Below are 26,398 nucleotides of genomic sequence, written 5' to 3'. Positions count from 1 at the left end.
AGACATAGAGCAGCTAAAGTTCTCACCCTGATTAAATTTTAGCAGTACTATCAACAGAACTGAACCTGCTTCCTATACACACACTGTATTGCATGCATCTTGACTACAACACTTACCCCTTACTCCTCTGGCAATGTACACACTCCACCAATACAATCTAAAAGCAGAGAAGCTAAACAAGAAGCTTGTTGAATGGGATGTGAAGAACTTTTTTGATATGTGGATGGTGGACAGTTGGAATAAAGAGAGTGGTGAAATTGTAATGCTGATTGTAAACAAAAGTCAAAGATGTTAGATAAAAGTTTGAGATGGAGTCACACAGTTGTAGAACTCCCTCCTGTACTGTATGAATAGATGAATACAAATAGGTGATTACACACCCTCCGCACATCATGCTTCCTCTTTGCAAGTGTCATTCAAAAGTATGTATAATAGAAAGATAAGATTAGATTTTATAAGATTAGATTTTGTCATAGGTATAGACTCCCACCCCACAATGTAAATTCCAAATGTGTAAGTACACACAGACCTCACATCTCAAAATCTTCATCTCATTTATAAAACATACATGATATCCACAGTGCATGCACATGCCACAATCTATGTCCTAACCAAGAGACCAAAGCAAACATCCACCAAGTATGTATGTTCATAGTTACTTTAAATTTCCTTCGTACAGTATTTGTTTTGAGGCTAATGACATCTTGCCCTTTACAGAGACGCAGCAGTCGACGTCTCACTTCAATAGGACATTCTGACAGTTCTGGTCTGTCTTCTCCTACTGAGGAACGGCGTCCCTTAAACAGAATGCAATCTAGTTACCGAAACAACAATCAGTCCTTCAGAGATGCATCATCAGAGTTCAGGGTTGGTGAAGCCGTCAGAGAAGCAAGTCCAAGGGCATTAATGAAGAGCTCCACATCATTACCACATTTCTCTTCAGGTTAGGGAGATCCATGAAATGGTTTTATAAATGTGATGATTTATCTATTTTGTGTAATTCAAATTTTACTCCTGTTCAGGGATAGAAATCTGTTTAAACAGAAGCTAGTTAAGCTTCATTGAAGGAAATTCATAACAATCTTTCAAATGATCTTTCAAAGTTTTTTGTCCATTGAATTAGTACTTACATTTTTCAGTTTTATGCTTAGAAACATATTTATCAGTATAATCAAGTGTATGCTTGTAGTATATATGAAAATTTTATTTGATTAAAAACTTCAAGCAAATGTTGATGAAATGCAAAAAGCAAATTGTATAATACCATAGACTAGAGTCCTCTGCTTTCAGTTCATAGAATGGAAAGAAAGAGGAACAGGTCATGGGTGTGTGATGTTGCTGTAGGTCACTGTGTTTATGTACACAGAAAAAAAAATGCTGAAAATGGAAGTAAGTTAACATTTTTTGAAGAGATGTCCCCAGAGTTTCTGTTTAGGAAAGAACGCTAGTGTTACCCAGGACCTCTTTTCCAGAGGTTCCTTCAGCCATGGCTGTGTTGCTGTCAATATGATGGAAATGTGGACTCCTTTAGAGTGAAAAGTTCTTTGACAAGATGCTACTCCCAGTGATACAGCTCTGCCACAGATGATCTTTCTCTCATGATGTAACCTCTTGCAAACAGGGTCCATTAACATGAGGCACAATGGTGAAAGTATATTAAGATGGTATGGTCACATAGATGATAGGGAACAACATTATAGATGGGATGGGTAGATGCAGTAACAGAACTGATGATAATTGGAGTTATTTCGATTGAAGGTGCTGGAGGAATATATAATTGCTTTTTATCGTGAAGATTGATTATATTTTCATAAATCAGCTAAGTTTGCAGTAAAAAAGAATGAAAGTGCTTATTAACATGGAAGTAATATTTCACATTAACACATTGGACTTGGGTTAAGGATGTGCATGGATGAAAGGAAATATACAACTTTTGTTGATGCTACCTGGCTCACACGGGAAATGGCAAACTTGTATGAAAAGAATATATATATATATATATATATATATATATATTTGGTCGCGTGGAGAGGGTGGGTGGGGAGGGGTTGACCAGGGGGATGTACGTGTCAGAGGTGGAGGGAACGAGGAGAAGTGGGAGACCAAATTGGAGGTGGAAAGATGGAGTGAAAAAGATTTTGAGTGATCGGGGCCTGAACATGCAGGAGGGTGAAAGGAGTGCAAGGAATAGAGTGAATTGGAACGTTGTGGTATACCGGGGTCGACGTTCTGTCAATGGATTGAACCAGGGCGTGTGAAGCGTCTGGTGTAAACCATGGAAGGGTCTGTGGGGCCTGGATATGGATAGGGAGTTGTGGTTTCAGTGCATTACACATGACAGCTAGAGACTGATTGTGAACAAATGTGGCTATTTTTGTCTGGTTTCCTAGTGTTACCTTGCTGATGCAGGGGGTGGCGATGCTGTTTCCTGTGGGACAGGTGGTGCTGGGAATGGATGAAAGCAAGTGAGTATGAATATGTACATGTGTATACATGTATATGGCTGTGTATGTGTATGTATATGTGTATATGTATGTATATGGGCATGTATGTGTATATGAGTGGTTAGTATTTGTTTGTTTCCTGGAGCTATCTCGCTGATGCAGGAAACAGTGATTGGATATAATAAAAAGTGTAAATAAAATTTTCATATACGTGTATGTATATATCTGATACAGTGTAACTGGGATTGAGGTAAATGAAAGTATGTTGATTGAAAAATGTATGTGAAATTTCAAGCTAATAGAAGGTGACTGCAGGTATTTCTTTAATTCCATTCATAGTTGATATTTAATTCACTTTTCAAATCATCCATTTTGAAGACTGAGAAGTGGATCTAGTAATGATCAGGAGAAAAATATTGCTTTTTCTTGTCAAAAGTGAAGACAATATCAAGTATTGGTTATTTAGTATGAAATTCATATTTCACACAGAGGCTATTTTGTAACAGTTTTTTCTTTGCAAATCAACATTATATTTTTTTTGCTTTTATATAACTTTTGTCTGAAAAAAACATAGCTTGGATAGAATACTTTCTGCCTGTTTTGAAGTACTTTTGCATTCAGCACATTTTCTTGTGAACCGGAAAATAGTATGGCATTTAGTTTAACATCTGAAAACAAAGCTGCTCAAAAGAACCAGTCACTTATTATAGTTATTATAGTAGTTATTATGATGGACACAGCTTTTAATGATAGTATTGCACTTATGTATTATACTCTTAGATTAACTCTCTTGTTTTCCAGGTAGTTAAAGCTTTCAACCAATCAAATGACAGCCATCTTCACATTCTATCATCTCATTCAACATGTCTACTGATTATTTGTATAACCTATGAACCTTACTATAGTTTGCCTTTCCTATTTCTTTCTACATATTTACCATAAAACACCCTTAAACATTTATTTTTTTGTCCATCTATACATCATTGACTAATTATTTAACTTTCCAGTATGGTTGACATTTACTTATCATAAAGTGTCTAGATCTCTTGCACCTTTACCTTTTACTTTTGTCAAATCATTATCTCCATTTTCAGAATTTATCATCTACTTTGTAAGCCTTGTGTTCACTTCTCTTATTTTATATCCCTTGAGCACTTTAACTTTTCTTTTTCCTTGTTTTCCATACATGTTTGCCATTTCCCAAGAGAATTAGGTAGTGTCAGTAACAAATGTCTGAGCCTTAGAGGAAAAATCCTCATTGGATTCCTTGTTCTTTTTCATCTTTCAGAGAGTAATACAGTAGAGGAGGATTCCCTAACCCAACCCTTGCTCTCTTAGTTGCCTTCTACAACATAAAGGGATATGGGGGAAATATGCTGTCTCCCGATCCCTATTACTAATTTGATTTATTTGTACCCATTCTTTTATTAATTTGAGAGTCATTGAGCCTTTCCTCTCAGTTACTTCATGTTTGCTTGTTCAGTCCTCTGAGTTTTGAACAGATACTTCTTAGTTACCTTGTAGTTGCTTGATTGCCTTGGTCAGTCTCACATTCAATCATGCCATTTTAGTCTCACTCCCACCCTATGCCATCTTTTCAGCTTTGCTCTCATTAGTCTTTGTATGTTTTCTCATAGGTCATTTACTGTTTCTCATCGTAACATGTGTGCGTTTTTACTGAATATTTCAAATGTTGACAAGCTGATTATTAAAAGCTGGAAATCCATGGTTACATTAGGAAAATATGTAGAATTTCACTTGTTAGACTAGCTATGAAAGTGAACTAGTTACTACTTGATTCTTATAACTGAATAAAGTTTGAGAAAAGAATGAGGATTACTTAAGGAGTTAGAAGAAAAGAAACTTGAAAAGATGGAATAATGAATGAAGGGAGAGGCAATAAAAGACAAGTGGGAGAACAGTACATTTGAAGAATGACAAATTTTGTGATTGAATGTTCACCACCGAATTTCCAGCAACTGATGGTTCAGCACCTACTTTAGTCCGGACAAAATTACGTGAGTGAACTTGAAATTAGGGCAGCCACTAGACTAGTTTACTGGGCAGCCACAGATGGCATTGTGTGTAGGGTGCACTTATTTACATTCTTTACACTGCACTTGGTGATGGTGATACCGCAGTTCTGTGAGATTCTTAGCTCATTTTGCTTAAATTTAAGCCTATCTATGGCTTCTAAGACATATGCGAGTGTCAGTCTTGGTGTCAAACGTAAACACCAGTCCATGTCGATCCAAGATAAAGTAGAACTGTTGAAAAAAATGGACTGTAGTGTTTCGGTGTGTAAGCTGTATGACATCTTCAGTATTGGTTCATCAACTGTTTATTATATAAAGAAGCAAATGGAGAAAATATTGAAATTCTATGCAGACAGCGATTCCAAGAAGAAAATGACAATTAGAAAAACTCTGAAAGATGGTAAGAGTAATGAACACGATTGAGTGATGATGGAATGGTTTCGATAGCTTTGGAGTGATGGAGTGGACTTGTCAGGTAGCATGATAATGGACCAGGCTAAGTTGTTCCATAAAGAACTTAAATTACAACATTTTATATTTGTTTAAAGTTCTAGCAGTTCATGGTATGCTTTAGACACATGGAAGATGTATGGTTAGTGTGTTAGAGGTGTGTTGATGAATTATTATTACGTGACCACGGTTGTTCTGGCAAAATGGTTAACCCAGCAAGGCTTTGGAACCAAGAGTGCCAGAAAATCGGTGGTGTACCTGTATTTAGCAGACTATCACTGATGTTCCTGTGTGAGTGTGACCAAAGAAAAGAACTGTCTGGGGTGTGTTTGTTAGATCAATGATATATATGCAGAAGTGCTTTCATGTGCAAATAAGATTTTCTAGTCGCAATTTGTAAAGTATTTTTTTTTAATCTCATGCTACAGTTTGTATACCATCCTCTGCCTTACTACTCTTGTTCACATTATTACCATTCTTTTTGTGTGATTGATATAAGAGTCACTCTCCAAGCATTTTGCAGTACATGATGGTTTTATTGTCCTGTGTTGAAACCTCTTTCAGTTCATCACCCCTCATTTTATCATGTGATCTGAGTCAGCATCATAAGCACTATGTGCAGATGGTAAGATATTCTTAGGTAAACATTGATGCACATCTAGTGATTCATTTATAAAAAAAGTCTCATTTCCCCATTTTACAACAATAACGTATTTTATTGATTTTCAGGCAAGGACAGTGGGTTTGATGAGACACCGTTGGTTGGTGATGATGGCAACAACAGTGGTGGTCGTGGAGGTCGTACAGGAGGTGCATTCATTGTTTCTGGTGTCTTCAATGACTCTTCCAGAATGTTTATCCCTGCTCCTCCATCCCCAACTCCAGACTATGATGATGATGGAGAATCAGATGGGAATGAATCTGATATACTTCAGGGTTCCCAGTTTTATGTTGTGAGTGAATCTAAAGGTGATGTTGAGAAGAAGACTGTCGCTAATCGGGACTCCTTAAGTGATGACAGCCTTCAGAATGCTCCAGTAATGACAAAAGCTTCAAAAGCTTCTAAATCTGTGCAGAAACCTACTACACCTTTGCAGAACATGATGAAAGAATTCCATCAAGGTTTGCCCTTGGTCGAGAATGAAAATGGTTTTTCTGATGACTCTCTCGAAGATTCCACAATTGGCCCATCCAGACCCTCCACAGCAAATCAGAAGCCTTGCAGACGAAATTCCATGGAATCCTTAATTTCAGTGGAGAGTTCTACAGCCTCTTTTGATTACATGAATGCGGGTCAAGCAAAAACTTCCTCATATGAAAGAACTAAATCAAAGCCTTCTCCAACCACTCCAGTATCAGGAAATATTATGGTGCAGAAAGGGACTAGTTTTAAAGATAGAAAAGACATCAATGGAAAAGTGAAGAAGTCTGTTCCCAAATCAGCAGAAAATGGGTTTAACCATAAGGGTAGCTCAAACAAGGAAAATGAAAACACCCAAGGTGACCTAGGCAATTTTAGTAGACAGAGTTCGAGGGAGAGCTCTCAGAGCTCAGGATCGAATAGCTCAAAACCAGGTGAAAAGTTTGATACAATAAGATATATGTTAAAAGAAGGTTTGATTGAAGGTTTAGATGAAAGTCCACCTCAGTTTAAGCCACCGCCACCCCCTCCTCCACCAATGAAAACACCAAACGGAGTTCACTCAGATGAAAGAGCAGACAGTGGTTTAGGTTCAGCATTTAGCACAACTCGAACAGATGAGAGTGGAGGTAGTGATAATCGGTCTGACCTATCTGGTACTCCGCCATCACTGATCTCACCTCGAGATGCAGAAAACATAAGCAAAATCAAAGCTGATAGTAGGAAAGGAAAGGAGACAGTTCGCAGCAGATCCTCCATTGCTTCAGAAGATATGGAAAGAAATCGTGATGAAGGTGATGAAGTGGAAATCTTAATGAAAGAAACCTTGGAAATCCCTCCTCCTCCACCACCAAGGGATGAATCAATGCATTGGACACCTCGATCATCTGCTGCTCAAAAGGATCAGACCAAATCTGCAAGATCAGTACCAACTACTCCCTCCACATCAAAAAATTCAAGCTGGCTACACAACAACACCTCAGGGAAAGATGAAATGACAGAAGTAGCATCTGACCATTTTCAGCATTGCTCAGGGGATAAGATTACACATGTAGATGACCTTTATGGACAGAATGAACATGAAAGTGGTAGTGAAGTCAGTAGTGCTATTAATGGCTCCCTTGCCAGTCAGTATAGTGCTCAAGACAACGATAATCCATTAACTGATCGTGAATTTTTAGAAAACTTAAAAAATCTTGAACCAAGACCTCGACCAGATACTTTAGCAGTAATAACAGAAGACCAAGGAAGTATTGGATCTCGAGGAAGCCGCTCAGGCCGTTTGTTAACCAGACTTGCAGAATCAGTTCGAAGTGGAAGTAGGACACCAACTCCCTCTTCCTCATCTAGTTCCACCACTCGTGCCACCACCACTAAACTCACTTCCACCTCCAGAGCTTCCACCCGTATTCATGGGGACATAATTAGAGAGCCATGGCGGTCATCTCTTCGTGAGTCAGCCTTACCCTCTCCTCAGGAATATGCTCGCCTTCCATCACTTAGTCCATCTGTCATACCATTAACCCGTGATGGTTCTGGACGCTTTAGGAGCATTGAGGACTTGGCTGAAGCAGTTTCCACTCCAGCAGAAGATACCACATTGTCAGGAAAAAAGAAAAAACACTCCACATTGCCACCAAATCTGACTCCAGGAGATATGAAAAAAGAGAATAAAGAGCTTCGACGAGCCACTTCGCTGATGGTCGGCAAAAAGGGCAAAGGCAAGTCAGATTTTACTGTATTTTTTGTTAACCTACAATTCATTAGATTTTTTGTGAAAATGTCACAGGTTATATGGATGTTTTGTTGGGTGTATCTTTCCAATGCCTCTTGTAGTTGATGTTCAGTGAAGATATTTTCAATTTCACCATAACAGATTTTTGCATTATATGTAATTGCTCCATGATCTTCATTGTATGCTTTAGAAGGGGTTGAATGTAAGGACTGCATTATTCAGCATGTTGCATGAGCATGCAGTTATTTTATTGCTGTATTCATGTTTTAAAGCTGATCATTTTTGGGATTTGATAATTTGTTTGTATTTAGTCTTTATTTGAGTATGGGACATTTCGAGACTGAATACAGAACTTTATTGCCTTAAAAGTCCTAAGATTTGAAGAATAGCTGAGTAGTTCAGAGAAACTAGGTAATCGTAATGTTACTCTTGGTTTATCTTACATCAAATTAGTCCTCGCATTAGTTTTTCTGACTAAGATTCTATCCATAGTTAAACAAAATAACTCAATCACATTATGACTCCCTTTTTTATGGGATAGCTTTGAGGCTGTATTCCTTGCAGGAGAAAGGAAGTGGGCTCCTTCGGAGAAAGGTCATTGAGGAGACTGTAAACTTTTTCACATTTCTTTAGACAAAATCAGTATTTGAAAAATATTGTGCGTCAGATTGATAGAGTGAAACACACTTGCAAACAGTAGCCTAAGAGGTGGAACAGATAATTTCTCTCATCTTTTAAAATCTTCCCAATTGGCCTTTGCCAATTATTATTGCTTCATATGCGGAATGGCTCTGTGGCATATTTTTTGATATTTGTAATGCTAGTTATAGATATTAAGAGGGACAAGTATGCAGTCTGTTGGGGATGAGAGGGCCTGGGAAGTGAGTCACTTGTTGTTCACCGATGATACACACTGGTGGCTGATTCAAGTGAAAAACTGCAGAAGTTGGTGATTGAGCTTGGAAAAGTGTGTGAAAGGAGAAACTTGAGAGTAGATGTGAATAAGAGCAAGGTTATTAGGTTCAGCAGGGTTGAGGGACAAGTTTATTGGGATGTAAGTTTAATGGAGAAAAATTGGGGGAAGTGGTGTTTTAGATATCTGTGAGTGGACTTAGCAGCAAATGAAACCATGGAAGCGGAAGTGAGTCACAGGTTGGGGAAGGGGCAAAGCTTCTAGGAGCGATGAAGAATGTGTGCAAGAAGAGAACTTTATCTCAGTGAGCAAAAATGGGTATGTTTGAAGGAATAGTGGTTCCAACAATATTTTATGGTTGCGAGGCAGGAGTTATAGATAGGGTTGTATGGAGGAGGGTGGATGTGTTGGAAATGAAATGTTTGAGGACAGTATGTAGTGTGAGGTGGTTTGATCAAGTAGGTAATGAAAGGGTATGAGAGATGTGTGGAAATGAAAAGAGTGTGGTTGAGAGAGCAAAAGAGGGTATGTTGAAATGGTTTGGACATATGGAGAGAATGAGTGAGGAAAGGTTGACAAAGTGGATATATGTGTGAGAGATGGAGGGAACAAGAAGTAGGAGACCAAGTTGGAGGTGGAAGGATGGAGTGAAAAATATTTTGAGCGATTGAGGCCTGAACATACTGGAGGGCAAGAGGTGTGCAGAGAATAGAGTGAACTGGAACGATGTGGTATGCCAGGGTCAGTGTGCTGTAAATGGACTGAACCAGGACATGTGAAATGCCTGGGGTAAACCATGGAAAGGTCTGTGGGGCCTGGATGTGGATAGGGAGCTGTAATGTGTGTAAATGAGTGAATGGGCTGTTCTTCATTTGTTTGCTGGTGGTACCTTGCTGACGTAGGAAACTGTGATCAAATGTTATAAATGAATAATAGACATCTTTAAAAAAAAAAAATGGTCAAAAAACCATATGTTGCTGTACTTATTTCCAAAAATCAAATATTCATTGTTTATTCAAGTTAGTCCCTTGTTAACTTACTAACTACTTCTGCAAAGAAGGTTGCCACCTCATATTCTGGAAAACACTGTAAACTCATTTTAGATTTAAAGATAGTAACTGCAGCTCTGCCCCCTTCATTTGCTATTGCAGTAAGTGGTATTATTAGTGTAAAGAAAGTTTCTTATTAGAATCATATTAGTTTAGTAAGGGATATATATTACAAGTAGAGTATGTGACTAAGCTGTTCATTTTCATCTATCACCATGCCATAGTAGAATATCATGATGCATGTTTACCACATATGTATACAACTGAAGGCTAGTCTTGGATAGATCAGATTTTCACTTAACTAAACCAAAGAAAGCAAGAAAATTAATCTAATTCAATCTTGTGAGATCAGCTGGATGTTGTGATCAGCCTCAAGCAGTGTTGTCTGCAACTCAAGAAAATCCATCAACACTTCAGAATGATGATCAGGCAAGCATAACACATGTTTATTGGCCTTGGAAGGCAGAAAAATAATGAAGGGTTGTTGGCGTGAAGGAATTAACAGTAAAAGGTTAAAATTATTCTAAGAGGATGTGGGAATACTAACCTTTGTAGCCAACAGAGTCTTTTAGCAAGCTCAGTTTCATGACTAATAACATACGGAATGTTTTGCTGCATACCAGTTAAGACATACTCACATACTATCTTTTCATAACCAGTAAACAATTGTACAATATTTGCAAGCAAAGCAGTCCATTTCAGTGCCTAGTAAGGTTGGCGGGATACCATCCATAGTAGTCACATTACTTTGGGAAAGGTTTCACTGTTCTTCATGTAGTGCTTTTTAGTGCACAGTTGTAGATAGAAAGTAAGATTGATACGTAGTTGTAGTTGAAAATAATAAAAAGAACTGTATAGCTGCTGAACTTAAGAATTTCATTATTTTGATTGTATGTACATTATTAGCTAAGGTGTGATGATAGCCACCCAGAGTTGGAAGGGTGCTAGTCAGGCTCAGTCAGATTGGATATCATTTAATGGGAAGAGAGTATTGTTCACGGCTTTGTCCAAACATAACTCACATCATTAAAGACTTTGAAGTGTCGCATCATTCCATTTAATATTCATGCACTTGTAACTTTAAAACAAAGTCCTTTTATAATTAGCTGTATTTAAGATTCTGAAAGATTAAGAAATATGATTGCAGTGAACTTAAAAGACTGTTTGTAGATTCCATATTAAAATTTTGCAAATATGACAGACAGGACATTGAGCATGGTTAAACAGAGTATTATAAAGCTTTATTTCATATTCATTCTGCTGAGTGCAAGAGTTAGATACTCGTATTTAAATGATAAATCTTACCATACACATGATAGCTAGAGAATGGATGTGAGCTCATAAGTGAAGCCATATGTTCGTCAGTCCTTGGTCCTGCAACAACTAAAGAATTTAAAGTAATTCATGTAAAAAACAGATTTGTATGGAGCAGTAATTGAGATTTAAACCCCCAAGGAAATAGCCTAGATGCTCAAAGACATAAAGGAGAATTTTCAGCGTTTTGGACAAATTTTCATTACATTGGCAATAAAGTGTAACAACAAGTAAAGAATATGCCCTGGAAATGTGACACAACAACTTTTAAAGTAATTTCATCTTTCAAAAGTCGCTGAGTATGCTTCAGCGAAGATTTTCATGAGATCACTGTAAATAATATGACGTTCAGTGAATATTGATGTCAGTATAGTCTCTCATACTGAAGAGTGTAAAAAGGAGACCCTACTTACGGCAAGAGAGAGGAATATATAACTGATTTTGATACTGTATGTGCGCCAAAAATTCATGACAATTATTGAGTCTTATTATTACTCCATATTGAGGGGGGACATCAATTTTTCTTTTGACTGGAAAATTCAGTGCATAGAGTCATTGCACATCAAATTAATTATATCATTTATCATGAAGCCCTACATTCACGAGATACCTTAATTTTATCTCCTTGAACCCTTTTGTTGCCTGAATCATTTCTGGGTGATGCCCTAATAATGACCAGTTGCCTTCTCAAAAAATAAGTTTCCCATTTAGTATTTTCTATTTTTCTTAAAGCAAATCGTGGAGTTTACAAATTACTTTAGAAACACCTTATAATTGCTTAAAAGCATGAGAATTGCAGTGTTTCAAAAAAGAATATATAGACTCTACCACTAATCATTTTGTTTGATTATACTGAAATTGATATAATGAAATATCAAGCCTAAAGTATTTTACAGACATATAAATGTGAAATACAAGAAGAATTTCATCAGAAATCTGCTAAATAGCCTTAAGTGTTGAAAAACACACTGTAAAGAAATCACTTTTTGAAGTGCACAGGAGAGATAAATCTGAATGTCATAGGCAAGGGAAAAATATTTGGATATATGTGGGTGGGCAGACATGAGTTTGTTTGAAGGTATAGTGGTCTCAGTAATGATATATGGATGTGAGGCATGGGCTATAGATAAGGATGTGCAGAGGTGGTGTGGAGGTGTTGAAACTGAAATGTTTTACAACAATATGTGGTGTGAGGTGGTTTAAGTAATAAAAGGGAGAGATGTGGTAATAAGAAGAGTGTGGTTGAAAGAAATGAAGAGGGTGTGCTGAAATGGTTTGGACATATAGTCTTTTCATAAAGCTCTCTTCTTCACTCCTCTTACAGGTGGATGCATGAGCTATTTCTAACCCTTATTAGTTTTGTACTTGCTTCCCTACACCCTTCAACACTGATCCACAGCTCTGATGAAAAGTATCACCCATTCTTTTAGTCTTGCCCTCCTACCACAGAAATTACCCCATGGACATTCACAGACTGTTCTGCCTCCTCCTCCTCCTCCCACTTGATTTCACTCTTCAAAAATACCAACTGTCTCACTTCTTTTCATCCTGTTTAGAGCCAAACACATTTACACCTTACCTGGAGCCTTTTGAAACAAATATTCATCTGGCATTTTCATCTGTTTCTGTATTTAGATTGTGATCATACAAAAGAGGAGGATTTTCAGCCTCGTATCTTTAGAACTAAATTATGTTAGCAGTATGTATGATAGGTGTTGTTATGAGACTGATAGATGCTTTAATTGATGATGAGTATCTTGAGAATGTACCTGATCTGCCCACATACAGTATTATTCAGATATTCCTTGAACATCATTAGCCTCCTTTATTTGTCTACTTTGTTGAGGTTTGATCACAGAAGCCTCCAAAACTGTTGTAAAAGATATACCAGGTAAGTAATTTCATGTCTCTAAAGATTTCCAAAGAAAGAAATACAATGCAGTTTATTTTAAGATTTAAGGTGATTGCTTACTTAAGAACAAGGGAACAAATGGGAACATCAGTGATGGGGGTTAATGGGGAGGTGATAACAAGTAGTGGTGATGTGAGAAGGAGATGGAGTGAGTATTTTGAAGGTTTGTTGAATGTGTTTGATGATAGAGTGGCAGATATAGGGTGTTTTGGTCAAGAGTGTGCAAAGTGAGAGGGTTAGGGAGAATAATTTGGTAAACAGGGAAGAGGTAGTAAAAGCTTTGCGGAAGATGAAAGCTGGCAAGGCAGCGGGTTTAGATGGTATTGTAGTGGAATTTATTAAAAAGGGGGGTGACTTTATTGTTGACTGGTTGGTAAGATTATTTGATGTATGTATGACTCATGGTGAGGTGCCTGAGGATTGGGGGAATGCTTGCATAGTGCCATTGTACAAAGGCAAAGGGGATAAAAGTGAGTGCTCTAATTACAAAGGTATAAGTTTGTTGAGTATTCCTGGTAAATTATATGGGAGGGTATTGATTGAAAGGGTGAAGGCATGTACAGAGCATCAGATTGGGGAAGAACAGTGTGGTTTCAGAGGTGGTAGAGGATGTGTGGATCAGGTGTTTACTTTGAAGAATTTATGTGAGAAATACTTAGAAAAGCGGATGGATTTGTATGTAGCATTTATGGATCTGGAGAAGGCATATGGTAGAGTTGATAGAGATGCTCTGTGGAAGGTATTAAGAATATGTGGTGTGGGAGGCAAGTTGTTACAAGCAGTGAAAAGTTTTTATCAAGGATGTAAGTCATGTATATGTGTAGGAAGAGAGGAAATGATTGGTTCTCGGTGAATGTTGGTTTGCAGCAGGGGTGTGTGATGTCTCCATGGTTGTTTAATTTGTTTATGGATGGGGTTGTTAGGGAGGTGAATGCAAGAGTTTTGGAAAGAGGGGTAAGTATGCAGTCTGTTGTGGATGAGAGAGCTTGGGAAGTGAGTCAGTTGTTGTTTGCTGACAATACAGCGCTGGTGGCTGATTCGGGTGAGAAAGTACAGAAGCTGGTGACTGAGTTTGGTAAAGTGTGTGAAAGAAGAAAGCTGAGAGTAAATGTGAATAAGAGCAAGGTTATTAGGTACAGTAGGGTCGAGGGACAAGTCAATTGGGAGGTAAGTTTGAATGGAGAAAAACTGGAGGAAGTGAAGTGATTTAGATATCTGGGAGTGGATTTGGCAGCGGATGGAACCATGGAAGCGGAAGTGAATCATAGGGTGGGGGAAGGGGCGAAAGTTCTGGGAGCGTTGAAAAATGTGTGGAAGTCGAGAACGTTATCTTGGAAAGCAAAAATGGGTATGTTTGAAGGAATAGTGGTTTAAACAATGATATATGGTTGCGAGGTGTGGGCTATAAATAGAGTTGTGCAGAGGAGGGTGGGTGTGCTGGAAATGAGATGTTTGAGGACAATATGTGGTGTGAGGTGGTTTGATTGAGTAAGTAATGAAAGGGTAAGAGAGATGTGTGGCAATAAGAGTGTGGTTGAGAGAGCAGAAGAGGGTGTTTTGAAATGATTTGGTCACATGGAGAGAATGAGTGAGGAAAGATTGACAGAGAGGATGTATGTGTCAGAGGTGGAGGGAACGAGGAGAAGTGGGAGACCAAATTGGAGGTGGAAAGATGGAGTGAAAAAGATTTTGAGTGATCGGGGCCTGAATATGCAGGAGGGTGAAAGGCGTTCAAGGAATAGAGTGAATTGGAATGATGTGGTATACTGGGGTTGACGTGGTGTCAATGGATTGAACCAGGGTGTGTGAAGCGTCTGGGGTAAACCATGGAAAGTTCTGTGGGGCCTGGATGTGGAAAGGGAGCTGTGGTTTTGGTGCATTATACATGACAGCTAGAGACTGAGTGTGAACGAATGTGGCCTTTGTTGTTTTTTCCTAGCACTACCTCGCACACATGCGGGGGGAGGGATTGTTATTTCATGTATGGCGGGGTGGCGACGGGAATGAATAAGGGCAGGCAGTATGAATTATGTACATGTATATATATAGATATATATGTCTGTGTGTATATATATATATATATATACGGTGAGATGTATATGTACGTGTGTGGACATGTATGTATATACATGTGTATGAGGGTGGGTTTGGCCATTCTTTCGTCTGTTTCCTTGTGCTACCTCGCTAACACAGGAGGCAGTGACAAAGTAAATTAAATAAATAATATCCAGTTTTTAGGGTAGAGAATCATATTCATCATAAATGAAATATTATATCCAATTCCTATTACTTAAGAAGAAAAGCTCTGCCATCATTCTTATTAGTTATGCATTTGCCAGTATATCATCTTTCTGTTCACTGCATTTTCCTTTTGAATTGATGCAACATTTAGCTTACAGGTGTTGCCAGACTCGGCCTGCATATGGTTGCTCTGAACACAAAAAGTCTTCTTCTGTTGAGGCTGTATCATCATTGGATGAAAAGAACAGTTTTGCTGAACTTCCTGCTCCAAAGGAGTCAACTGAAGCTTCCAGGAGCCCTAGCATGGGTTGCTGGGGTTGCATATTTGAAAATGTTTAGTATACAATATGATTCTCTACGGATGATGTACCTTTTCCTTTGTGTAGATATACAATTTTTGATGAACTTTCAACTCTATTTTTGACAGTTCGGAGGTCATTTCAAATTATTCCACAAAATCAGAATTCTACAATACTAACAGTATTCATAGAAGATTTTCAATTAATAATTGTGATTTTTTTTAGCAATTCATTACCAATCAGTTTCTTGAAATTTCACTTTGACATTAAAACTTGTCCAGATTAATTCAATTAGATGTTGAATAAGATTAGAGAGAGTGGAATTCATTATTCTCATAGTGAACATTCTGTCTTTGATTGTAAAGTCCAGTACTTTGGATATTTATAAAAATGAAAGAGAAGGCTACTAGCTATGGAGACTCTACTGCCATGGTCACCCCCTGGAGGGAGTTCCAGTTGGTAACAGGTGTCAGAGATAGAGATAGATGGATAGATAGAGAGCTATTGATATTAGTCATCCAGTACATGATGAAGACAAGAGGTCACCGCTGTACATTGCTGCCTTGTTGCCAAAATTGCAGATTATGTTGCTTATCCCTGCAAAGTTTACATCGTTGTATTTCCCAGTGTTCTGGATTCCACTGTGATTTTTTTTAGTTCATGAGTAACTATTTATTCGGACTAGAGCACGGTCACTTTTTCTTGAGTAAAATGCTGTATCTTATGTTCTAAATTACCAAGCAGTTTTGACAGCCTCTGTGGTTTTGTGTTCAGTTACATGATGGTTTCAGAATTTTTCCATAGCACATTCAAAACTTATACCTCATATATCTCTTAACCCCTTGTCAATCCAGGTATTTCTTCTTGGTTTCCATGTGCATGGTTGAAATGACCTTTAATGTGTACACTGCCTTCTGTAGTATCATGAGTATTCCATTCTTACTCTCACTTAATTTTTCCAGTTTTTCAGGATATTTTGAGGCTTTATACCACTGGAACACTTAGGAAGACTTACTCTCTTATTTTTCCCTTTGCATTTTGTCTAAGGATAACATAATTTGCCAATATTTCTAAAATTTTAGGTTGTATCTTATAAGAAGTACCATATCCATTTTTTCTTCCCCTTTTACATTTTGCTAGACTGTTGGTTGGGACTAAGGACTTGTGTTCTACAAATGTAATAACCAAAAAGGATGTATGTATGCACTAATCCACAATTATGTCAGTGGAAGTGGAGGAAAAGACAGAAATACAAATTCGTTTGAAATGAAATTATGTAAAAAGAACGTGTTGTTTGATATATGTATTGTAGGTTTTATATAGATTTGTGGTGACCATTCGTTTTCCATCAAAGCCAAATATCATCGTTTACCGAAAATGATTTAGTGCTACTAGCTGTAAAGCTGAAATGTCTTAGTTGTTAAGCTTGTTGTCAAGGAGCTGGGTTTTGACATTTGTTTATAAAGTACCTTACTTCCCATTACCAGTATACCCATACTGTAATATGCTAGTATAAGAGATAATTGGCCAGATAGTGCTTTCAAATTATAAAAAATTGTTATGTAAGATTTATAAACTACTTTATGTCAAATTTGAAATGCCAAAAACTTGATGAAACAAGGGGCTGGAGTAGAAAGAAATCTCTGGCTGTTATATATGTATCTGTGTTATCATTACTCTCTTCCCAATGTTATGATGGTGTTTCAGGCACATGCAGCTTCCACAACATCACTTAAACACACCTTCAATATGTAATTTGTGTTAGTGAAACAAAGGGTTCTAGTCATACTAAACCATCTCTGATAAAGTAGCTAAGTTGACATGTCACTTCAGTACACAAAATACTGCTGTTGCAGCTGATGGAGAAGTCTTTCATGTACACCATATAGAGTTAGAACTTCCTACATTGCTTTCCTCTTGATTTTAGCATATGCCTTTTGTAAATCAACAAATGCTGCTTACACAGACATACAGTAGTTGTATTTGTAGATAGTAGCTAGTAGTTAGGTATTTTTCCAAGTTACAGAGGTTATTTACTGTATGGGATATTTTATTTCATGTTACTGTATTTCGTATTTGAGTTGCTGATGAACTGGGAATGAGTGATAATCTTTTCCTTCATTTTCTATTAAGTCAACTCCTCTTGTCTCCGTTAGCAGACTCTGATTATCTAGTTCTATCTATCTCTCTATCTGTCTATCCATCTATCTATTTATCTGTATGTCTATATTTCTGACTCCCATTTTCTTCAAGAACTCCCTCAAGGGGGTGGCCAGTCAAAAGTTTCCATAACTGGTGAAATTTAGTGCCACTTTGTAGCCTTTTATGCCTCACCCTTAATGGGCCACTGGCAGAGGGCAACTCTGAGGCAGTGTTTTCAGAGGCTCCTACCTTATGTTCCTGCCAGCTATTTCTACCTAATGTTCCTGACTACTACTTGCAGCTCTTTCCTCTGCCTAATGCTTCTTTCTAACATTCATACCCACTACTTGTTTGTTCCTGCTTCTGCCATTTTGCCCTGCGGCAGGGCTAGTACAAGGCACTCGCTGCAGGAAAATCTAGAGTTATGAAGAGTGAGTTGCTTGAGTAAAGTATTGTAAGGTTTTCCGTGTGACAAGGTGAGATTGTATGTTTGTAGACTTTATGCTGGCATTCCACATGTGGGTGAGGTAGAAAGAAAAGACAGCTACCTGAGTCAAAGTAGTGCAGCATGATAACCACTGAAGTGCTGGCTAACTACTCAACTGTCACTAACCCTCCCAGTACCCAGGCACATAGTACAGGTAATATACTTTTTTGGTTGGTGGCTTCTTACCACCTACTACCTACTAGGTTTCAAGCATGTGACCAAGTATGACTTCTGAGGTGATGTAGATCCAAGACAGTGACCTAATGCATAAAGAACTTCTGCTGTTGCCATCTTTTGATGAACCATTGCCAGTGATAAGATGAATCCTGTTGTGTAATGTACCTATACCACTAGTTTGTCATTTTGAATTGCTTAAATGATGTCAGTAAGTTATTGTTAGAAGGACCTAACCTTAGGATACATTTTTCTAGCCTGTGAATGTATTCATGGTACCATAGTATATTGGATGTTGTATGATGAAAGATTGTTGTATCAGTAACAAAAGGACCATCACCCAATATTTCCGTAAGACTACAATCACTCCTCCTGTACCTGAATCGTCTGGCTCCCTGCTGTCGCGCAAGTTCACCTCGCTTGCCTTGCAAGTCCACCCCTTCTTCACCACTGTTGCATGAGTCCACCTAAACTCCTTGACCACCTGCCTCATCAGTGCATGATGTCTCCACCCCTAATGCATCAAATAAATAGGCCTCCCTTTCTCCTTATTTTGTCTGTGTGTGGATTCAGTGCACGTATTTGGTGAGTACCTGTTTTTGACTTATTCTCACTTATGTTCCTCTCAATCACACAGTTAATCTTTATTACATACAGGTGCAGGGATATATATTTGTTCTTAGGGTATTGGTCGTCAAATTCTAAGGCTTTATATCCTAACCCCCGTTTCTCAAAAAGGCATTAACCTTGATATTTGCTAACTTTGATCATTGATGAACCCTTTGTTTTCCTGACCCCACAAATGGTCAAGAGCTGTGTTTAGTTACATAGATACATGCTAATAAAACTAACTTATGGGCTTCCATGGTTTATTGGCTAGTATGATTTGTTACAACTGTTCACTGTCTCCTTTGGGTTTGGGAATAGTGGTAGGAGAGAGAAATTAGAGATGAACTGTTGATTAGGTGGTCAGCATTTATGGTGCTACAAAATAGAGATGTCCATGCAGTAAGGCATGATATTTTGGAGGGACAAGAGCAGCAAGGAATGGAAGGAGAGGTGTCACTAAAATTTCAATGAGGGATGTTTGCTTGCAGAAAGATATATATGATGGTGTAAATAATATAATTGAAGTTCCAAAGTTGTAAATTAAGAGAACTAGGGTTGTCTTGTTCATTAAAAGAGAATGAAGGGAGTGAAATGTATCTCATGAATGAGGAAATGTGGAGTTTACATATTGGGGTGTGAGCCTGGAAAAGAATGTGACGTTCACCACGACATTGACGAGCTTACAATAGGTCAAAAAAATCTTTTTTGATATATCAGAATTGTTTGACCCTCCTGCATCTGTTGGCAATGCGCTCGTATGGTGGCCTGACAATGTCATTCAGGAATTCATGGTTTTGGAGCAGGTGATCGATCATGTGCTCAGGATAGGTAATGCAAAAATTTGGAGCCCAACAATGCCAAGCCTGCCAGAGGTAGGAATCACTGAGAAATTTGGTAGCAGGTTTATGACTTGGCCAACAGACATGAAAGCAAGCCCCCATTGACCAGTCTTACACCTAGTGTTTGTGTTTATTCACATGTGCTGTGCTTATGCTTTTTATTTTTGTTAATAGTGTGTAAAATGAGTTCATCTGATAGTGAAATGTAACCTAGTATATTGGGTGAGTACCAGAAAGAAAGAGGATCAGAGAGCAGTGGAAGTAGTGTGTAATTGAAGCAGAACACTTTTCTGTTTCCCTATTACAAAAGAACTTCAAATGAGACTATCAAGATATATCGACTAATTGTAGTGTAATGGCTATTTTCGTTCTTAAAGTTTTAAGCTTTTTTAAAAATTTGAATTTAACTTGCTTGTTGCTTTTTGATATCTCAAGTGGAGTAAGACACTGAAGGGAGATAGATAGTTGAACAAAAATTGAGTGTTTCTGGGAGAAGATTAGTACAGAAAAGAGAGGTCACAAGACTGAAATTAACATCTGTATCAGAACTCTTACAGTTAAGGATGAATTTGTAGTGTTTTGTAAGAGAGAGAAGGCTTAAGCTTTTTGATTATAGAATAAGAAGAAAGTGGTTGTTAGGTTATGATTATAAAGAATAAACGATGGGTATGAATGGGATGGCCAGTCGCACAAAAGGTCGAGTAATTGTTATGAAGGACTATGAGATGGTAAGTTTAGATAGAACTTTTGGTTTGGGAATGAGGAGAGAGATGGAAATGTCTTATGAATACAAAGATCCAGCGTTGGCATAGAAGTCGGAACTAGAGATATTATTTCATGATAGAGGCTTGGTTATCTGAAGTAATTTGCTTTAAGGTGAATTTTAGAGTTGCAGTAGTATTGGTTTGTGAGCTCCAAAACAGGATTGATGTATTAGAAGTTTAAAGATGTAAAGAAAATATCACAAAGTATATTTTGATATTTGGTTGACTGATAGTGATGCAATATATATGAAAACCCCAGGGGATACCTAGTAGGTGAGAGTTGAAAGAGAATGGAGACAATGTTGTGGGTTGAAATTTGAGTGTGACTTTTCTTAAGCTGGGAAGTGGAAATGGAGGAGAGAATGGGTACCTATAAGAACCTACAAAGATAATTTGCATGAAGGTATAGCACTCACTGTTCGGGAGAGAGAAAAGTAAACTTTGAGTATAAGAGATGGTCAAGAGATTGGAAAGGAAAAAAGGGGATAATTGATGGGCATTAAATGAGAAACAGAAAAAAAGAGACTAACAGAAAATGAAGAAGAATAGGTGGCAGGTATGTTGGGAAGGTTATTTGTTAAAAGGAGGTACACGGCCTGGGGTTAGAGAAGAGGCAGGGATTGTGGTTCTGTGGCATATTGTCGTACAGGGACTTGCCTGAGGCAGGAGGTGTGGATGTAAGAAAGAGGGCAGGATGATGTTGGAGAAGGCAAGAATTGATGATTAGTTGTTTGGAGGAGAAAGAGACATGAGTGTAGGGGATCTTGAAATTGTGAGAATGAACCAAGTTAGAGAGAAGATGGTGAGAGAATGTACTGTTAGAAAGAAGAGGACGAGAGAATGAACCAAGTTAGAGGGAAGATGGTGAGAGAATGTACTGTTAGAAAGAAGAGGACGAGAGAATGAACCAAGTTAGAGAGAAGATGGTGAGAGAATGTACTGTTAGAAAGAAGAGGACGAGAGAATGAACCAAGTTAGAGAGAAGATGGTGAGAGAATGTACTGTTAGAAAGAAGAGGACGAGAGAATGAACCAAGTTAGAGAGAAGATGGTGAGAGAATGTACTGTTAGAAAGAAGAGGACGAGAGAATGAACCAAGTTAGAGAGAAGATGGTGAGAGAATGTACTGTTAGAAAGAAGAGGACGAGAGAATGAACCAAGTTAGAGAGAAGATGGTGAGAGAATGTACTGTTAGAAAGAAGAGGACGAGAGAATGAACCAAGTTAGAGAGAAGATGGTGAGAGAATGTACTGTTAGAAAGAAGAGGACGAGAGAATGAACCAAGTTAGAGAGAAGATGGTGAGAGAATGTACTGTTAGAAAGAAGAGGACGAGAGAATGAACCAAGTTAGAGAGAAGATGGTGAGAGAATGTACTGTTAGAAAGAAGAGGACGAGAGAATGAACCAAGTTAGAGAGAAGATGGTGAGAGAATGTACTGTTAGAAAGAAGAGGACGAGAGAATGAACCAAGTTAGAGAGAAGATGGTGAGAGAATGTACTGTTAGAAAGAAGAGGACGAGAGAATGAACCAAGTTAGAGAGAAGATGGTGAGAGAATGTACTGTTAGAAAGAAGAGGACGAGAGAATGAACCAAGTTAGAGAGAAGATGGTGAGAGAATGTACTGTTAGAAAGAAGAGGACGAGAGAATGAACCAAGTTAGAGAGAAGATGGTGAGAGAATGTACTGTTAGAAAGAAGAGGACGAGAGAATGAACCAAGTTAGAGAGAAGATGGTGAGAGAATGTACTGTTAGAAAGAAGAGGACGAGAGAATGAACCAAGTTAGAGAGAAGATGGTGAGAGAATGTACTGTTAGAAAGAAGAGGACGAGAGAATGAACCAAGTTAGAGAGAAGATGGTGAGAGAATGTACTGTTAGAAAGAAGAGGACGAGAGAATGAACCAAGTTAGAGAGAAGATGGTGAGAGAATGTACTGTTAGAAAGAAGAGGACGAGAGAATGAACCAAGTTAGAGAGAAGATGGTGAGAGAATGTACTGTTAGAAAGAAGAGGACGAGAGAATGAACCAAGTTAGAGAGAAGATGGTGAGAGAATGTACTGTTAGAAAGAAGAGGACGAGAGAATGAACCAAGTTAGAGAGAAGATGGTGAGAGAATGTACTGTTAGAAAGAAGAGGACGAGAGAATGAACCAAGTTAGAGAGAAGATGGTGAGAGAATGTACTGTTAGAAAGAAGAGGACGAGAGAATGAACCAAGTTAGAGAGAAGATGGTGAGAGAATGTACTGTTAGAAAGAAGAGGACGAGAGAATGAACCAAGTTAGAGAGAAGATGGTGAGAGAATGTACTGTTAGAAAGAAGAGGACGAGAGAATGAACCAAGTTAGAGAGAAGATGGTGAGAGAATGTACTGTTAGAAAGAAGAGGACGAGAGAATGAACCAAGTTAGAGAGAAGATGGTGAGAGAATGTACTGTTAGAAAGAAGAGGACGAGAGAATGAACCAAGTTAGAGAGAAGATGGTGAGAGAATGTACTGTTAGAAAGAAGAGGACGAGAGAATGAACCAAGTTAGAGAGAAGATGGTGAGAGAATGTACTGTTAGAAAGAAGAGGACGAGAGAATGAACCAAGTTAGAGAGAAGATGGTGAGAGAATGTACTGTTAGAAAGAAGAGGACGAGAGAATGAACCAAGTTAGAGAGAAGATGGTGAGAGAATGTACTGTTAGAAAGAAGAGGACGAGAGAATGAACCAAGTTAGAGAGAAGATGGTGAGAGAATGTACTGTTAGAAAGAAGAGGACGAGAGAATGAACCAAGTTAGAGAGAAGATGGTGAGAGAATGTACTGTTAGAAAGAAGAGGACGAGAGAATGAACCAAGTTAGAGAGAAGATGGTGAGAGAATGTACTGTTAGAAAGAAGAGGACGAGAGAATGAACCAAGTTAGAGAGAAGATGGTGAGAGAATGTACTGTTAGAAAGAAGAGGACGAGAGAATGAACCAAGTTAGAGAGAAGATGGTGAGAGAATGTACTGTTAGAAAGAAGAGGACGAGAGAATGAACCAAGTTAGAGAGAAGATGGTGAGAGAATGTACTGTTAGAAAGAAGAGGACGAGAGAATGAACCAAGTTAGAGAGAAGATGGTGAGAGAATGTACTGTTAGAAAGAAGAGGACGAGAGAATGAACCAAGTTAGAGAGAAGATGGTGAGAGAATGTACTGTTAGAAAGAAGAGGACGAGAGAATGAACCAAGTTAGAGAGAAGATGGTGAGAGAATGTACTGTTAGAAAGAAGAGGACGAGAGAATGAACCAAGTTAGAGAGAAGATGGTGAGAGAATGTACTGTTAGAAAGAAGAGGACGAGAGAATGAACCAAGTTAGAGAGAAGATGGTGAGAGAATGTACTGTTAGAAAGAAGAGGACGAGAGAATGAACCAAGTTAGAGAGAAGATGGTGAGAGAATGTACTGTTAGAAAGAAGAGGACGAGAGAATGAACCAAGTTAGAGAGAAGATGGTGAGAGAATGTACTGTTAGAAAGAAGAGGACGAGAGAATGAACCAAGTTAGAGAGAAGATGGTGAGAGAATGTACTGTTAGAAAGAAGAGGACGAGAGAATGAACCAAGTTAGAGAGAAGATGGTGAGAGAATGTACTGTTAGAAAGAAGAGGACGAGAGAATGAACCAAGTTAGAGAGAAGATGGTGAGAGAATGTACTGTTAGAAAGAAGAGGACGAGAGAATGAACCAAGTTAGAGAGAAGATGGTGAGAGAATGTACTGTTAGAAAGAAGAGGACGAGAGAATGAACCAAGTTAGAGAGAAGATGGTGAGAGAATGTACTGTTAGAAAGAAGAGGACGAGAGAATGAACCAAGTTAGAGAGAAGATGGTGAGAGAATGTACTGTTAGAAAGAAGAGGACGAGAGAATGAACCAAGTTAGAGAGAAGATGGTGAGAGAATGTACTGTTAGAAAGAAGAGGACGAGAGAATGAACCAAGTTAGAGAGAAGATGGTGAGAGAATGTACTGTTAGAAAGAAGAGGACGAGAGAATGAACCAAGTTAGAGAGAAGATGGTGAGAGAATGTACTGTTAGAAAGAAGAGGACGAGAGAATGAACCAAGTTAGAGAGAAGATGGTGAGAGAATGTACTGTTAGAAAGAAGAGGACGAGAGAATGAACCAAGTTAGAGAGAAGATGGTGAGAGAATGTACTGTTAGAAAGAAGAGGACGAGAGAATGAACCAAGTTAGAGAGAAGATGGTGAGAGAATGTACTGTTAGAAAGAAGAGGACGAGAGAATGAACCAAGTTAGAGAGAAGATGTACCGTCTGTCCTCCAGCAGATAACCTTGTCGTAGACCATGAGGTCTTCTGTTATCTGTCTACTGTCCTCCAGCAGATAACCTCGTCATATACCATGAGGTCTTTTGTTATCTGTCTACTGTCCTCCAGCAGATAACCTCGTCATAGACCATCAGGTCTTCTGTTGTCTGTCTTTCCCATGTACTGTCCTCCAGCAGATAACCTTGTCGTAGACCATCAGGTCTCCTGTTATCTGTCTACTGTCCTACAGCAGATAACCTCGTCATAGACCATCAGGTCTTCTGTTATCTGGCTTTCCCATGTACTGTCCTCCAGCAGATAACCTGGTCATAGACCATCAGGTCTTGTGTTATTTGGCTTTCCCATGTACTGTCCCCCAGCAGATAACCTCGTCATATACCATGAGGTCTTTTGTTATCTGTCTACTGTCCTCCAGCAGATAACTTCGTCATAGACCATCAGGTCTTGTGTTATCTGTCCTTCCCATGTACTGTCCTCCAGCAGATAACCTGGTCATAGACCATCAGGTCTTGTGTTATCTGGCTTTCCCATGTACTGTCCCCCAGCAGATAACCTGGTCATATACCATGAGGTCTTTTGTTATCTGTCTACTGTCCTCCAGCAGATAACTTCGTCATAGACCATCAGGTCTTCTGTTATCTGGCTTTCCCATATACTGCCCTTGAAGAGGTTCTGATATTGTCCAAAGAAGGTTTTTACGTTACCCGATAAGATTTCTGGTGTCACTATGAGGAGGAGAAATCACCTACATAACAGTCCAAGCAAAGAGAAAAGCAATGAAAGTACCATTAGAGACATTTTGAAATAGTGTCCGATCAAAAGACAAGATGGCAGATGGAGCCCCACAAATGGGTCATCACCCCTTCCCGTGAACACACACACACACACACACACACACACGCTATACATCGCCTATGTAAATTAGCGGGTTTATATTACAGTAAACGTATTTTGGAACATGTTATGTCCGTGTTATCCGGGAGGGTCAACGAGGGATTTACAACTGTAAATATACAGTGGAGGGAAAAAATGGATAAGAGGATTATATGCATTTTTCGAGTAAATAAATCTGTGCAGTATTGTTCGTTTTATGTCATGTATGATGGATTGAATATACATATATATATATATATATATATATATGTGAGTCCACGGGGAAATGAAACGCGTTAAGTTCACAAGTGCACTTTCGTGTAATAATCACATCGTCAGGGGAGATACACGAAAGAAATATTACAGTCAGTTGATATACCGTTGATGAATTCTGTGAGTTTTAATGCGTGATATTGGCTGTTTGGAGGTAACCGTGCTTGTGAAATGTATGAATCATTCACATGCATTGGCGATTCTGTTCCATTTGCTTCTCTTCCGTAACTCTGTCCCTTTCCCGCCGGCGAGACCCTCCCTCCATCACACGCCTGTTCTGTTCCGTCGCCATCTACGTTCTTCCATCCTTCTTCTCGCCTCTTTTCCATCCTTCTTCTCGCTTCTTTTCCATCCTTCTTCTCGCCTGTTTTCCATCCTTCCTTCGCTTCTTTTCCATCCTTCCTCTCG

The 26,398-nt window shown here is 38.6% G+C and overlaps 1 protein-coding gene across 5 annotated transcripts in view; it reads left to right on the top strand.

Moving 5' to 3' along the window:
• The window catches only part of LOC139757414 (uncharacterized), a 584,870-nt gene that overhangs the window by 423,257 nt on the left and 135,215 nt on the right, over positions 1-26,398 (top strand). For 4 of the 5 annotated variants that reach the window (XM_071677893.1, XM_071677894.1, XM_071677891.1 and 1 more), the window contains 3 exons: positions 718-943; positions 5,660-7,792; positions 10,121-10,197. In XM_071677893.1, the coding sequence (XP_071533994.1) occupies positions 718-943; positions 5,660-7,792; positions 10,121-10,197 (2,436 nt within the window). The remainder of the gene's footprint in view (positions 1-717; positions 944-5,659; positions 7,793-10,120; positions 10,198-26,398) is intronic. The other variant, XM_071677895.1, reaches the window with a different exon arrangement.

This window comes from Panulirus ornatus, chromosome 26, assembly GCF_036320965.1.
Source record: "Panulirus ornatus isolate Po-2019 chromosome 26, ASM3632096v1, whole genome shotgun sequence".
Classification (NCBI taxonomy): Eukaryota; Metazoa; Arthropoda; class Malacostraca; order Decapoda; family Palinuridae; genus Panulirus; species Panulirus ornatus.
Note: the sequence above shows the minus strand (reverse complement) of the source record. Positions and strands in the feature narration are given on the sequence as shown.